At 34.5% G+C, this 14,414-nt stretch overlaps 1 protein-coding gene across 1 annotated transcript in view; it reads left to right on the top strand.

Moving 5' to 3' along the window:
• Positions 1 to 14,414, top strand: part of Nf1 (neurofibromin 1) — a 1,119,557-nt gene that overhangs the window by 624,086 nt on the left and 481,057 nt on the right. Inside the window, exon 35 of the mRNA XM_090400295.1 lies at positions 5,217 to 5,384. Coding sequence (XP_090256421.1) covers positions 5,217 to 5,384 — 168 coding nt within the window. The remainder of the gene's footprint in view (positions 1 to 5,216; positions 5,385 to 14,414) is intronic.

Raw genomic sequence — 14,414 nt, 5'->3', positions numbered from 1 at the left:
CCACTGATCTCATATGTGAATAATGTTTTTCATCCAACAAGCAAACAAATTATCCAGAAATAGGCATGTGATTAATAGACAAAGCAAATAAGTCTATGAGCCTTTTTTGCTTCAGCCATTATTTAAACACCACCATCAAACCATTTTTTCTACTTTTTTTCAGTTGTAACTTATGACTTACAACTTAAATATCAACTGTTTATTTTACTGAGTATAATATCCTTTTGACCCTATCATAATCTTTCAAAGTAAATATACCAAACATCCATGATATCCTTATTTTTTTCACAGTATATACTCTTTCCTCCATTTTTAAAATCCATTTTCTCTCTATTTTGTGTACTATTTTATCTTCTTTTCTATAGCCTACAGCAGCGCTTCCCAAACTGTGGACTACGGTCCCCCTTGGGGGCCGTACGTTTTGTTGAGGGGGGCCGTGAAATAATGAAAGCAAATTGAAAATCTTTTAAGACTAAGTAGGTTTTTTTTTTATCTTAAAAGAAACGTATTTAATTTTTATTATTTATTGTTTCCTGGTGCGGTTCACAAATTTTGCTTCCTCTGTATTTCGGTGCTGAATGAATATTAGTAAACATATGCTTATTCATATAAGTTTAATTTCAAAGCAGAAATCTAAGGATTGCAGTTTCAAATATTTTACTTGATATTTACCTTTTGTGTAGCAGTACTGAAACACATCCATCACATTAAATTGTTATTAAACTTCTTTGAGGTTTTTAATTCTTTCTTTATTACTAATCGTTTTACGTTTCATGTGCTTGTACTGCAAATGTACAATAACAATATAGTATATCTATGTATGTAAAAATATGAAATAACGTGCCATGTCAAATGAGTATGTAAGATGCTAAAAATGTAATATTTGCATTTGATTTTTGCAATATTCACTGTGTATGTTTTGTATTGAATATAAATATTATAATAATATGTCTATATTATGATTGTTTTTCGAGGGCGGCCGTGAAATATTTTAATTTTTCGAAAAGGAGCCCTGACATCCAGAAGTTCGGGAAGCACTGGCGTACAGAACTCTTCTTGCTCTCTTCATATTAATCTTCTATGGTATTCATAGAATATGATATTAAATGGTATTCCCTGAAGTTTTGTGCTACTACTATTATTACAAATGGTTTAGCTTAACAAAGACCAAAATTATTGTGCCACTACTTTTACCCATAGCCCAATTTGTTTACATTTTCCTCTGTAAGGATAACTGCTGAATTACTTGCCAGGAACTTTCATTTCACTATGATTTCTTCTTTTTCAGAACTGCTCGTTTCATTTCTAGAGGAATGTGAAGCACATATTTTTCTATTGTTGCATATAACTTCAACATTCCTCCCTGGCTGTCAGTCAACTTTTTCAGATTTTGATACTTGGTCTCAAATGTTTTCAAACACTTCCATTTTTTTTCTCTGGTGGTAATTGTACATTTTAGTTTGACCCTTAGTTAAACCCTCTTTATTCTCATGTATCCTAAACTAGTATGAAGATATTGTTATCAATAAGAATGCAGTGAGGCTTTTCTCACTTCTTCTCTCTCCATGTGAGTTTATTCACCTGTTTATGTTGGTACATGTTGCCATTAATAGCTTTTCCATGTCTGAAGAGAAATTTTCAGGTTAATAATAATATCAGCCTTACTCATTTCCCATAATTTCTCTATCATTATTGTTGTTATTATCAGACTCATTAAGGAAGGCCACATACAACTTACCCCAGCTGTATTACTTTTCTTTAAATCATGCACACGACCTGCATTCAGTACCGCCAAAAGCAAGATATTCCAATCTCCCTCTCATTTTTCATGAATGTCCTCACCCTGCTCTCTGTAATATTAAAAATTACATCTACTGTTATCTTCTATGACCCATTAAGAAGTTTGAAAGTTTCTATCATATCATCCCTCTTTCTTCCTTTAGCAAGTATTTGAGCCCACAAATTCTCAATCTGTACTCGTAATCTATATTCCACAGTCCTAATATCATCTTTATCACTTTACTTTCAATCCTCTTCACACTATCCACATCACCTTGGACTCTGGGAAACCAGATCTCTGCACAGTAGCCCAAGTGAGTTCGTATTGCTGTCTTGTTAAGTGGCAAAAATGATTTCCTTATCTTTATGTGTCAATGGTCATTTAAGCTTTGCTACTACCCTCTGAGATGTATTTGCGATCTTTGTTATATGGCTTCTAAACTTCAACCTCCTCTCTACTAAAACTCCACTTGTAAAATGATTTGAATTGGTTGGAATCATGGGTATGTGAAAAGGACTATCGGTTTAATGTTTGTTGTAATATGCTACTAGGTATCTTATTCCATTAAAGTTCATTATTCTAATGTGATAAGATACCTAGTAGCATATTACAACAAACATTAAACCGATAGTCCTTTTCACATGCCCATGATTCCAACCAATTCAAATCATTTTACAAGTGTTGCACGTCATTTGTATTTCTGATTATCCTATCTATCTTTTCATCAGCAAACTGCAGTGTATGTCTCCTGTCAAATTTTTTCCATTGTCATTAATATAAAGATTGAATATCAGTGGTCCAAGTACTGTGTTAGGGTACGTTTGGACACCATTGGTGACCTTAAATCCTGCAGACTCATATGGTGACTAATTTCAAGAAAATTAAAATGTCAATACTCTTTGTCATCACCTATTGGCATCAGTATTATTATAAACAGTGTTACTTAATGTTTTTCTTTCATGCTGTTTATAAAACTGTTAATCAATTAAACCAGTGATTTTATCTTTAAATACGAGAGTGATCTGAAAAGTTCTCGACCTCCACCATAGATGGCAACATTATTGGCAAGATTTTTTTTTTCCTAAGTTGGTACATCTGTCATAAGCATCCGTGTGAAATTGCAAGTCATTCTATCAAGTAGTTTGTTTTATACAACTCTCTGAAGCAAAAGTGTTGTCTATATCCCTTGAAATGGATAAAATTCAGTATTGTGCAGCTATAAAATTCTTTATAAAAGAAGGTTTAATGCCAAAAGAAATTCATTCGAAGTTCATAAACGTTTATGGGCACTCGTCTCCTTTGTTTTTGACAATTAAGAAATGGGCTGCAGAGTTTAAACGTGGCCATACCAGTCTTTAAGATGATCCACGTGAAGGACACCCAAAAAGTGTAACAACACCTGAAACCATTGATCAAGTGCACTATATGGTATTGGATGACCGGCGAGTCAAAGTGCATGAAATTTCTGAGACTATAGGTATTTCAAAAGAACATGTAGGATATATTTTGCATGAAGAATTGCAAATGAAAAAGCTTTGCACAAGATGGGTGGCACGCTTGCTCACAGCAGATCAAAAATGCAATTGCATGAAAATCTCTGAACAATGCTTGGAGTGTTTTATCAAGAATAAAACTGATTTTGTGTGTCAATTTATTACTATGGATGAGACTTGGATTCACCATTACACACCAGAATCCAAACAGCAGTCAAAACAGTGGACAGAAGCTGGTTGTTCAGCACCAAAGAAGACAAGGTCATGACGTTGGTATTTTGGGATGCTAAAGGCATTTTGTTTACTAATTATCTTGAAAAGTGTAAAAACAACCGGGGAATATTATTCCGATCTTTTAACTAGACTAGACGAAAAAAATTCGCAAGAAAAGACCCAGTTTGCAGAAGAAAAAAATCATCTTTCGTCAGGACAGTGCCCCTGCCCAAAGGTGTTTTGGCAATAGGAAAATTAAGTGATTTGCACTATGAATTGTTGGAACATGCACCCTATTCCCCAGATTTAGTTCCCCTCTGACTTCTATGTCTTCCTAAAACTCTTCCTCGCTGGTCAACGTTTTTCTTCGAATCAAGAGGTGATTGCAGCTGTAGAGGGGTATTTTGCAGATCTTACTGAGAACTACTACTGCGGGACGGGATAATGGCGCTGGAGCATCGCTGGAATAAATGTATTAGGCTTAAGGGAGGTTATGTTGAAAAATAAAAATAATTTTGAAATTATAAATTCGTTTTTTCATTGTTAGGCCAAGAACTTTTCAGACCACCCTCAAATAATGAAAGAATTTTTTCTGAATTTGTTCCAGCTGCCTTATATTCTTTGCTAAATAAAAATGTCAACAATGGCTATATAGAAAATGAATGATTTGTTGAACAATTCATGAACTTCTACATCAACTGTACATTATTTTGGGAATGGAGAACATCATTCACAAATGTGTTACATTAAAACGTTTAATTGACTGAAAAGATTTAGAGGAGATGTTAGTGTTTGCAAGTAATTTCATATTCGAATTGTTTTGTTCACAATGCTTCGGCCACTAGCAGTTTATAATTCGCTGCGAAACACAGAGAGATATGACATCATAAACAAACAGTTCATTTCACACAAATTGCACGTTGGTTGATTAATGGGAGTGTCACATCACTGTAAACCATGAAATGAATGAGTGCAGGGTCATTTAAATGGGCATTGGTGATAATCAAAAAGCATCGTCTGAGCGGATGATTGTAAAGCAAAGCATCATAAGATGGGATATTACCGTACTATCAATTATATTGTGTGTTTGTGGACATGTAATACGAAATGCTTGTAATATCGTGTTTCTTTTATTGAGTTTGTTAGATAATGTATTTTTATTAAGTTATTATGGTTTTTATTGATTTTATTGTATTTAGTACATTTGTTGATATATTATATGACTAACTCGGAAAAACAATAGAGAACTTTCGAATGCTAAAGATAATAACATGGAACCCAGAAATGAGAATCTTTATATTGATGACTTACTTAGCTGATCACTGGAAATGCACTATATGGATAACATGTCATCATCCATAAAGGTGTGATTTGCATTAAAAAAAAAAAAAAAAAAAAAAAAAAAAATCATCATCATGTAGAAATGTAATAAATGACATATCTAAATATATAAATGACATAAAAAACTGGATATGATAAATATATCATATCCAGTTTTAAGTTGCTATAACAGGCTTCCTCGTTAAGGAGATGCCCCTAGTATTATTGAATTAGTAATTTACTCAATTACAGTATTTCTGTATATGATATATCTGAGAAATTTTTGCTCCCCCCCCCCCCCCCATTGCATCATTATTTAAGTCATCAAAGCCTTAATGTGACAGGTATGAAAAAATTATTAATGTTTGTAGAATTTTTTTTTCTAAATTATACATTTTCCTCTCCTTCAGGTGGAGTAGCATGGATATGACAAGCACAAAATTTGAAGAAATTATGTCTAAACACAATATGCATGAAAAAGATGAATTTAAATCAATAAAATCACTTAATATTTTTTATCAAGCTGGCACCTCAAAGACTGGTAATCCTGTCTTTTATTACATTGCAAGGAGATATAAGTAAGTTTCTAGATATAATATTCTATGTACCGTGATTCTGAGTGTTTTTTCTTCTATTTTACCGGCAAAATTCAATTAAAAATATTCACTAACTGCTGAGCTTTATGATTTATTGATTGATTTTTTCTTGACTGTTTCAGTGATCATGTTTAGTAGATTTCACATATTTTGGGTGGGAGATGAATTTCATCACATAGTGTGAGATTATCACCGCACTTATGGGAGACTTTAAAAAGTTCCATGTTTGGTCTCTAAAGCAGAATTTCTGGACTGTGTAAAAAAAATAAAGAAAAATACAAAAAAAAGTTAGATGTAAATATGAATGGTTTAGAAGCCAATCAAGATTAGTTACTAAAACTTGGGTGATAGCCAGTATGGACAGGGTGACTTGCCATAGGGAGAGTGGGTGTTGGAAGTAGTAGTGAATGTGTTTATGAGGATGATCTCCATTGGAATGGATCAGGATGAAGGGTTAAGTGGTGAGTAAATCAAAACCAACAGGTGGTTTGACTAAGACTGGTTGCAATCCTAAAAGTAAATTGCTTTGTTTACAAATTTGCAAGAGCATCAGAAATAAAAGGATGAAATTGTTTCACTGATTCAGTTCATTCACCCAAAACTTATTGGAATAAGTGAAATGTGGTTCAATGAGGATGATATGCTGATGGAAATGAATACAATGTTTTTTGCAAGGATAGAAAGGACAAGAAAGGAGAACGAGTGCCTCTGATGATAGCAGTAGAATCGTGTCCACATTAGGTAAACAAGGTAAAAGAGAAATAGTGGCAATGGTTTTGAGGCAGTGTGGTGTGAGGTGGAGGTTAACAGGAAGAGATATTTAGTTGGATGGTGCTATAGGCCTGGGAATGTGGAGGGAGATGATGCAGAAATGTGTAAGAAACTTGGTTTAGTGAATATAGATTGGAATAAAGAGATTTACATTATTTCCAAATTTTCGCATTTGGAAATAATGCAAATTAATTTGAGTTCTTTGGAGACAATATATGAATTAGGGCATGCAATGATGTGATTGTGAGTTGCATCCCCCCCCCCCCCCCACCACCACCCACTGTATGGCATTGTATGGCTTCTGGGATATGCAAATGTATGGTGCTTAATCCCCTTTATTCATCAGGGATTAATGAAGGGGATTAAGCACCTCACACCTATCTTATTCAGCATTTTGACCTTTGGAATACCATCGATGCTATTAAGTAACTCTTTGCCAGTTCACAAGCAGCAGTTATAAGGCTGGTGATTATAAGATGCTTAGGAGACAGCTTACAGTATAGCATGGAATGAGGAGTTGAATGGAAAAGAAATAAATGCTGCTTGTGATCTGGCAAAGAGTTACTTAATAGCATCGATGTATGGTATTCCAAAGGTCAAAATACTGAATAAGATAGGCGTGAGGTGCTTAATTCCCTTCATTCATCAGTGAGGGGATTAAGCATGAAATCAGAAAGAAGAAGGTACTTTGATAATAATCAGTTGCACAAAGTGTATAAATAGCAGGTCAAGTTGAAGTTGGTATGGATAGTAAAAGTGCAGTATGTGCGAAATTAGCAAATCAGACCAAGAAAAACTGCAGGGCATTTTTAGATGTGTGGCAAATAGAAAGAAGAATGATTATGACAAGATGATGTTAATGGATGAAAACAGTAGAATGGATTATATTAGAACTTGTTATATTGCAGAGACAAGCAGGTTATTATTCCTCTTTATTGAGCCTTGATAAGACCCCATCTTGACTACTGTGCACAGATCTGGTCACCTGTGTTTATTGGCAGTGAGGAAGAAGTGGAGAGGATCTATAGGCGAGTGACCAAGATGGTAGCAGGTCTATGGAATGAACCTTAAGAGAATAGGTTGAAGATTTGTGGATTACAAATTGCTTACAGAAATTATAAATTATATACGATTGAGACATACAGATTACTGAAGGATTTTTACAGGATTGATACAGATGAAATTTTTCAGAACAGATCTGGTGAAGGGAGAACTAGGAGCCATCCTTAGAAACTGAGCAAGAGTAGGGTTAGCAAGGGTGTAGAAATAGGATTTTGATTGGATAGTGATGAATGAGTGGAATAGGTTGCCACAGTCTGTTGTGGATCCATGATTGAAATTATGTGAATGATCAAAGCAAAATATAGCAATCCCTTGATTAGTGCACCTAATGCATTCTTTAAAACAGGTGCATTAATCGAAAACACACTAATTGGATATAATGACCTATGGGAAAATGTATAAATCATTCCTCAAATTTCTTTTTTGAACCTTAATTTTTTCATAAAATAATTAATGTATGTCTCAGGGTCTAGTTAAAGGAAAACGAAGCTGAAAGACAATAAAACATATTCAGAATATAAATTATATTATTCTACTTCTTAACAAAGAATTGAGCTAATGTAATTTGGCGGGCATTTTGTTTCTTTTTTTTTCATACAACCGACAGTATGGCCCTATTGCCTCTTCTACTCTTCTGCAAATTTTACTGCTTCTCTCTTCATCAGGGTCAGCTTCTAAGCATTGCTGCTTAAAAACTTCGATTGTACGAAAAATATTTTCAAATTGTTTCTGTGAAATCTCTTTTGGCTGACTATCAGTGGTTACATTTTCTTCATATTCTTTGGGATCTTCCCGCTGTGCATCTAAATTTAGCATGTGGAAATCACTCAGTTCTCCAGAATGAGATTTAATTAACTCTTGGACGTTATCATTGAAGGGGAGAAAGAAATGAAGGACATACGAATTGGTCGCCAACACGCGAAATCACGTGCTTTATAGATAAAATTTCCCAACTGTTATACAAGCAAAATTGTTACCACTTTAAAAACTATAATGATCATAAAAGAGAAGTTAATTTTCTGATGTGTAATAATAAACAACTCATCCCAGAAGACGGATTGATTACCCTATTATTGGAATGGATTTTCCTCCTGTTGACATGCGCAGAAGTGTCGAAGGGTCTCAAATCTGTGGGCGAACTGTAGCAGATGACATAAATTTTGGCAGCAAAAATTTGGAACATAATGTAGTGTGCAATTAAAAATAACTTTGTGAAATGTTTTAAATCGGTAACTAAATTATTTCATTCTGGTGAGTGATTTTTTAAAATCTGTAACATTTATTTTTAAGATGTATATAGGTGCACTAATCGAATTTGGGTATCGAAAAAAAAATGACGCACTAATCGAAAACACACTAATCGGGGACGCACTAATCGAGGGATTACCGTATGATAGATACCGCACAGATGTTGGATTAGTGCTGCTTGGCATGCTGTTTAAGGCCTCCCCTGATGATTCTAAGGACTCGATGGAGTAGCCTGTAATATTAATGATAATAAATGATGAATAATAGTGGTCATAACATATATGCTTGTCTCACACCTGATTTAACATTAAATCATCTTCCTGCACTTCCTTCAATTTGAAATACTGAGTTAATATTCAAATAGAGGTTATATATTGCTCAATATAATGTTCTATTTATGGATTAATTTGATTGAAATTGGATTAATGTCCAATTTCTCTATGTTCCATTTGGGAATAGAGAAATTGTGATGTTCATTCTTAAGTTCCAAACCTCCATCCATGAAAATCACAGCAGGGATGTATGTCATCAGGATTTGCATCTCATTTTCATGCTCAATCACATATTCATACTTCGACCAAAAGGTTGGGTTCATGAGAGGCATAGTGAGGTTATCCCCAAATGGCTCTGAAGAATGCTGTTAAGAAATTCATTAGTAATGGCTGTGTCTTTGAGGAGGGTTAATCCATCCTTTCAGGAGCGCACCAAGGGTATTTGCCGCCCAGGTGCAAACTTTTATAGGCCGCCCATCTGACATCTAAAAGTAAGGGTTATTAATATTATATTGGTTAATGTCGTGTTAAAGTCAGTGTTGCCGCCCGGGTGCGATTCACCCCTTGCACCCTCGGGTTGGTGTGGACCTGCATCCTTTACTTGTATGGGCTTTGTGAGCTATAAGGTCTTCAAAATACCTTGATGGATCTAAAGATACTACTGGAATCACAAGCATCAATAAGGTATTGTATTTCTTCGGATTTCTGCAACCATCACTTATATTTCAAAAGTGATGGTCATTTTTGTACCTGTCATCTCTGATTTCTTGATGGCCCTTTTCTTTGAATAGCTGTCACAACAAATCTCATAACATAAACTATATGCGTTATTAATCAGAGCTGGATTTCAGTATCTTTTTATCAAATCAGCCTGTTTCCCAGACTTCTTGCCAATCATTTCTTTGCAGGTGAAAGACAATTGTTTATAGTGCTGTTAAACACTCTCTGCATTGGGTAATTTGCTGTTGACAATGATACAACTTGATGCACTTTTCAAGGTCTTTCAGTGAATCAAAAATACATTTTTACATGCATGCTTTGCATTTCAGTAACCTCTTGGAGTGAATCATGATGGAATTAGTGATTGAATAAATAAGTCAGTTAGTCCAACAGTTGTCAGGAAAAGTTGTAAGAAAAAGTTCCATGTTTTGTCTCTAGAGTAGGTTTTTGGGATTGTGTAAAAAATAAATTTAAAAAATATAAAATTAATAACAAATAGAAAAAAAATTCCTTAGTTTACCTGCAGTATTAATGTGCCTATAGGTCACGAAAACATTTTGTGGGTGGGATCCACATAAAATAACAAAGGGCATCATCATGATCATAAACATGAATGATGACATAATCATTCAAATGCCATTTGCACGAGTAAAGATACATTTGTCAGTCTCTTAAATTTGTTCTTTTGACAGAAAAAAAAAAGTGTTGATGGTGATAAGGTCATGTTTGGTATACTATGTCAGCAGAATTCCATTTGAATTTGATATTTCACTGCTGTCTTCATCAATACTTCTGCCAGTGTGTGAGTCACACCCAACTCTCTCATTTAAGTCACCATGAGGAATTACTTTTTCTTGTCTTATAAAGTTACATAAGATGTCCAGTTTGGCATAAAAAATTCTCTTCTGAATAATTGAGCATGAGCACAGATTCTGGTCGATAACATTCTAATTCATGGTTAGTGTAAGATATAAGATCACAACAGGCTCATTAACCAGATGTTGCTTCCATATTCTCTAAGTGGTCCATCTCGGGTATGATGAGTTTCTGAGAAGACAGCTGTATTAAATATCTTTAACTCTCAGGCAACAAAAGTGGCCTGTCTTTGAAGTCATTCAGCATTTCAATTACTCATATATGTCAGAGATGTTAGAGATTGCAAAGTAAATGCACTGTTTTCAATACTAATGAATGCAATCCCAGTAAACACAGTTATCCAGTCAGAAGTTAGTGAGGCATACTAGTTATAAGGCATCTTTTCTAGTCTCTCTTCATCTGGAATTGGCTGAATGGATCCTGAAAAGGGATGCTTAGTGAGGAATGCATTGCCAGAATACTTGGTGGCTTCAATTGTCAAAGTCGATGACTGAACCAAATCTCAATTAACTCTCTGTGCTGTCAACGAACTACCATATTCATAGTCCTCTTCCCGTCACCATTTATTGACCACTGTTGCACTCGTGTACATATTGCATGGAGATAATGGTAGTCCCTATTTGGACGATGTCTATGTGAAACTTCTTTTAAACTGAGAATGTTGGTACACTACTGTAGACAGACAGAACTTAGAAGCTCGGAAATCTGATTCATTGACATGGAAATCAAGGAGATGGGAATCTACAACAGCCTTCTTCTATCATTCTGGCCATTGAAATACAGTATTTTCTTCCCAGTTTTGGCATTGAGGTTTTCTGGATTGTATTTTGTGCAGACCCTCCTTTTGACGTTGTTGCCTGGTGTGACCGTAATGGGATACAAGACACAGCAGTGTCGCTCACGGTTACACTAATGTCCAAGCCTTTCCATTAACAGCAGTATCATATCAAAATTTTTACCTCACACATGTCACTTATAAGTTCTTATACCTCCCGTGTGTGGTATAATATAATATAAATATAATATAATTGAAATATTAGGAAAGAGCTTGGCATTGTTAGCATTCAGGAATGTATTAGCAGAACCAATCTTGAGTGATATTGTCACTTAAACAGTATGAGAGAAGAAAAGTTAGCAATACAAATGATTTTTTGAAAAAGACCCATAGAAAGATTTAGGTGAATTGATACAGTAAGAATTACCTCAAAAAACCAAAATATAAGATCTGACAGTATTGGAGTCCTGAGAGATAGGAATTAATCTGGAGAAAAAGTGTTGATAAGAAGTTGGTAAAGATATAACCTTTTCATGTGCTACATAATATACTCTATACCCTGAGGGCACATCAGGTATTGAATAATGATGATGATAGTAATTCATATATTAAGATTCACTAATAATATTAATTCACTTAAATATACACAAGTCTATCAATCGCTATTAGCAAAATGGATATAAAAAAATTTAAACCGCCCACTAAACTTAAAACCATATTCAGCTCCTCTAAGGATCCTCCCCTCCCATTAGCACATCCTGGAGCCTATTGCATCCGCTGCACCTGTAACTTACCGTACATTGGTGAAACAGGACGGACAATCCCTATACATAAGAAAGAACACATTAGACACATTAAATATAACCATTATGGTGAAGCAGGCCTCTCAGACCATGCACTTAACACCTTACACCAAATCAACTGGAAAAGCACCTGCTCCTTACACCGCACAAAAACATGGTACGAAAGAAAATTTAAAGAATCCTGCGAAATCCTGATAAACCACCCAAATATCAACAATAAAGATGGTATGAAAATTCCAAGGATCTGGATGGCACACATTCAGCAACCTAATATGAAAGATTCAACATAAGTCAGGACTCTAGCCAATCCACTAGTATTAGAAACCATTCCACTCCAACTGGCTGGAATGATGTTAATATATGTATATAGTAGACAACACAAATAATAGGACTCTAGCGTTGATGTATATATATATATTTTTATTTATTTATTTATTTATTTTTTATTTATTTTTTTTTCACCAGAGGTCAGGCCAACAATTGTGGTAGCGGTTAGTCAGTGTCTTTAACGAACCAGTATGATTGTAGTATAGCTTGTTTCTTGTGTATATTTGTACGCTCCAGAAGATGACCTTGACATAAAGGTCGAAACGTCGAATTGTAAAATTTTAGGTAATATTAAACTAAAGTTTTTATTCAAACACGGTAGTTGTCTCCATAATTTCCAAAAATGCAAAAAATGGATATAAAAATACTCGTGGATAGGCTTATGTGTTCGTCAGACATGTTATGATAGGTTTCACGGTATAAAAGAACACAGATGGTTAAGAAAATAACTATTTATTAACTTAAAAGCTAATATTTCGCTGGTCTTATATCCAGCATCTTCACATAAGACAGCGCTGGATATCAGACCAGCGAAATATTAGCTTTTAAGTTAATAAATAGTTATTTTCTTAACCATCTGTGTTCTTTTATACCGTGAAACCTATCATAATATAAAAATACTGTACTGACAATTTGACAACAATTCATTCACTTTCCACAAACAAACTTAGTATGTGATTAAGGCACAGACTGATGAGCAAAGCTTATTCTGGTCGTTTCTCTTTGGTTGTTCTTAAACTGTATCCATCATCTGCATTTTCCTGCTTTTCATTTAGCCAAAATATCCACTTTTATCCACGATGCTAATTTATTTTCCATTCCTAAATACTTAAGTATATACAGTAGCTTTTCATGTGGTATACTTTTGACAGCTGCTGCAAAATCATAGTATATGATTTTGCATATACTATAAATTATTATTGTATTATTATAAAAATATTAATTTTATTACTAATGTTACTATAAAAATATATCTATATGCTCTTACATTTTCTGTAGTTCACACTCGAAATAAATAAACTATAAAAACCAACAACACCTTACCAAAAAAAAAAAAAAAAAATTTTTTTTTCTGAAATTATACCACATTTTCTGATTATACATCCACTTCATAGAACATTTGAGATATCAGTGATGTGAGCTGTCACCTACAGACATTCATTCACCTGATCTCATATTGCTGATACTCCCAACTCCCATATTGCTGATACTACAAGGACAGCCTACCTAAACTGCATAAACTATTCTGTGTATAATTCCTCCTCACTAGGTTTCCTTGACCCATTATGTATCATTTATCTGCTGTCTCTAGAACTCCTCTAATTCTGAAAATCATTGACTTCTTATCCTTCAAATTTCCTCTAATGCAACTATCATCATAGAGTTGAGAGTTTTTCTGCTTGGCTATACCATAAATTAGAGATGCCAAGAAATTATATTCTTGTTTAATCCTTTATCCAAGTGTAAGCAAACAAAGCTTGCGCCTGAAGTAATTTCAGGCCTGGGCAACTCGTGTATAGAAGCTAATGACTTCACATCACTTGCCCTAGTATCCCATAATGCAAATCCTTCTGGACATGGATAATGTTATGCATTATCCATGTTCAGAAGGGATAATGTAGATTCTTGTCTGACACCAGATTAACATTTAAACCATCTTCATGTACTTCCCTCAATTCTAACTGCTGATGTACAACTCAAATAAAGACTAAGTATTGCTTCATATAATGTCCCATTGACACCATATAGCTATAGCATTTTGAATAGCTTCTCTCTTGGCACCTTGTCATAAGCCTTTTCCAGATATACAAAACTTAAATACAGATCTTTGTTATATTTCCATAATTTCTCAACTATTTGTCTTAAAGTGAAAATCTGATCCTCACAGCTTCTATCTGGCCTGAATCCAGCTTGTTCCTCAACAAGCGTCAATTCCACAATCCATCTCAACCATTTCTCAAGTTGTTGTGTTCTATTGAGTCCTTTTCGAGTCCTGGTGATTCTATGGACGTACATTCTCCATTCAGATCTGTCCCTGGCCATATCTTTCAGAATTTCTAAGTGCATTCCAGTTGCTTCTTTAACTCCATCCACCCATCTAATTCTTGGTCTTCCTCTTCTCCTGCTTCCATCAACTTTAGCAAACATCATCATCATC

Source organism: Typopeltis vanoorti, chromosome 11 (assembly GCF_054136105.1).
Source record: "Typopeltis vanoorti isolate ZY-2024b chromosome 11, IOZ_Tvanoo_1.0, whole genome shotgun sequence".
Classification (NCBI taxonomy): Eukaryota; Metazoa; Arthropoda; class Arachnida; order Uropygi; family Thelyphonidae; genus Typopeltis; species Typopeltis vanoorti.
Note: the sequence above shows the minus strand (reverse complement) of the source record. Positions and strands in the feature narration are given on the sequence as shown.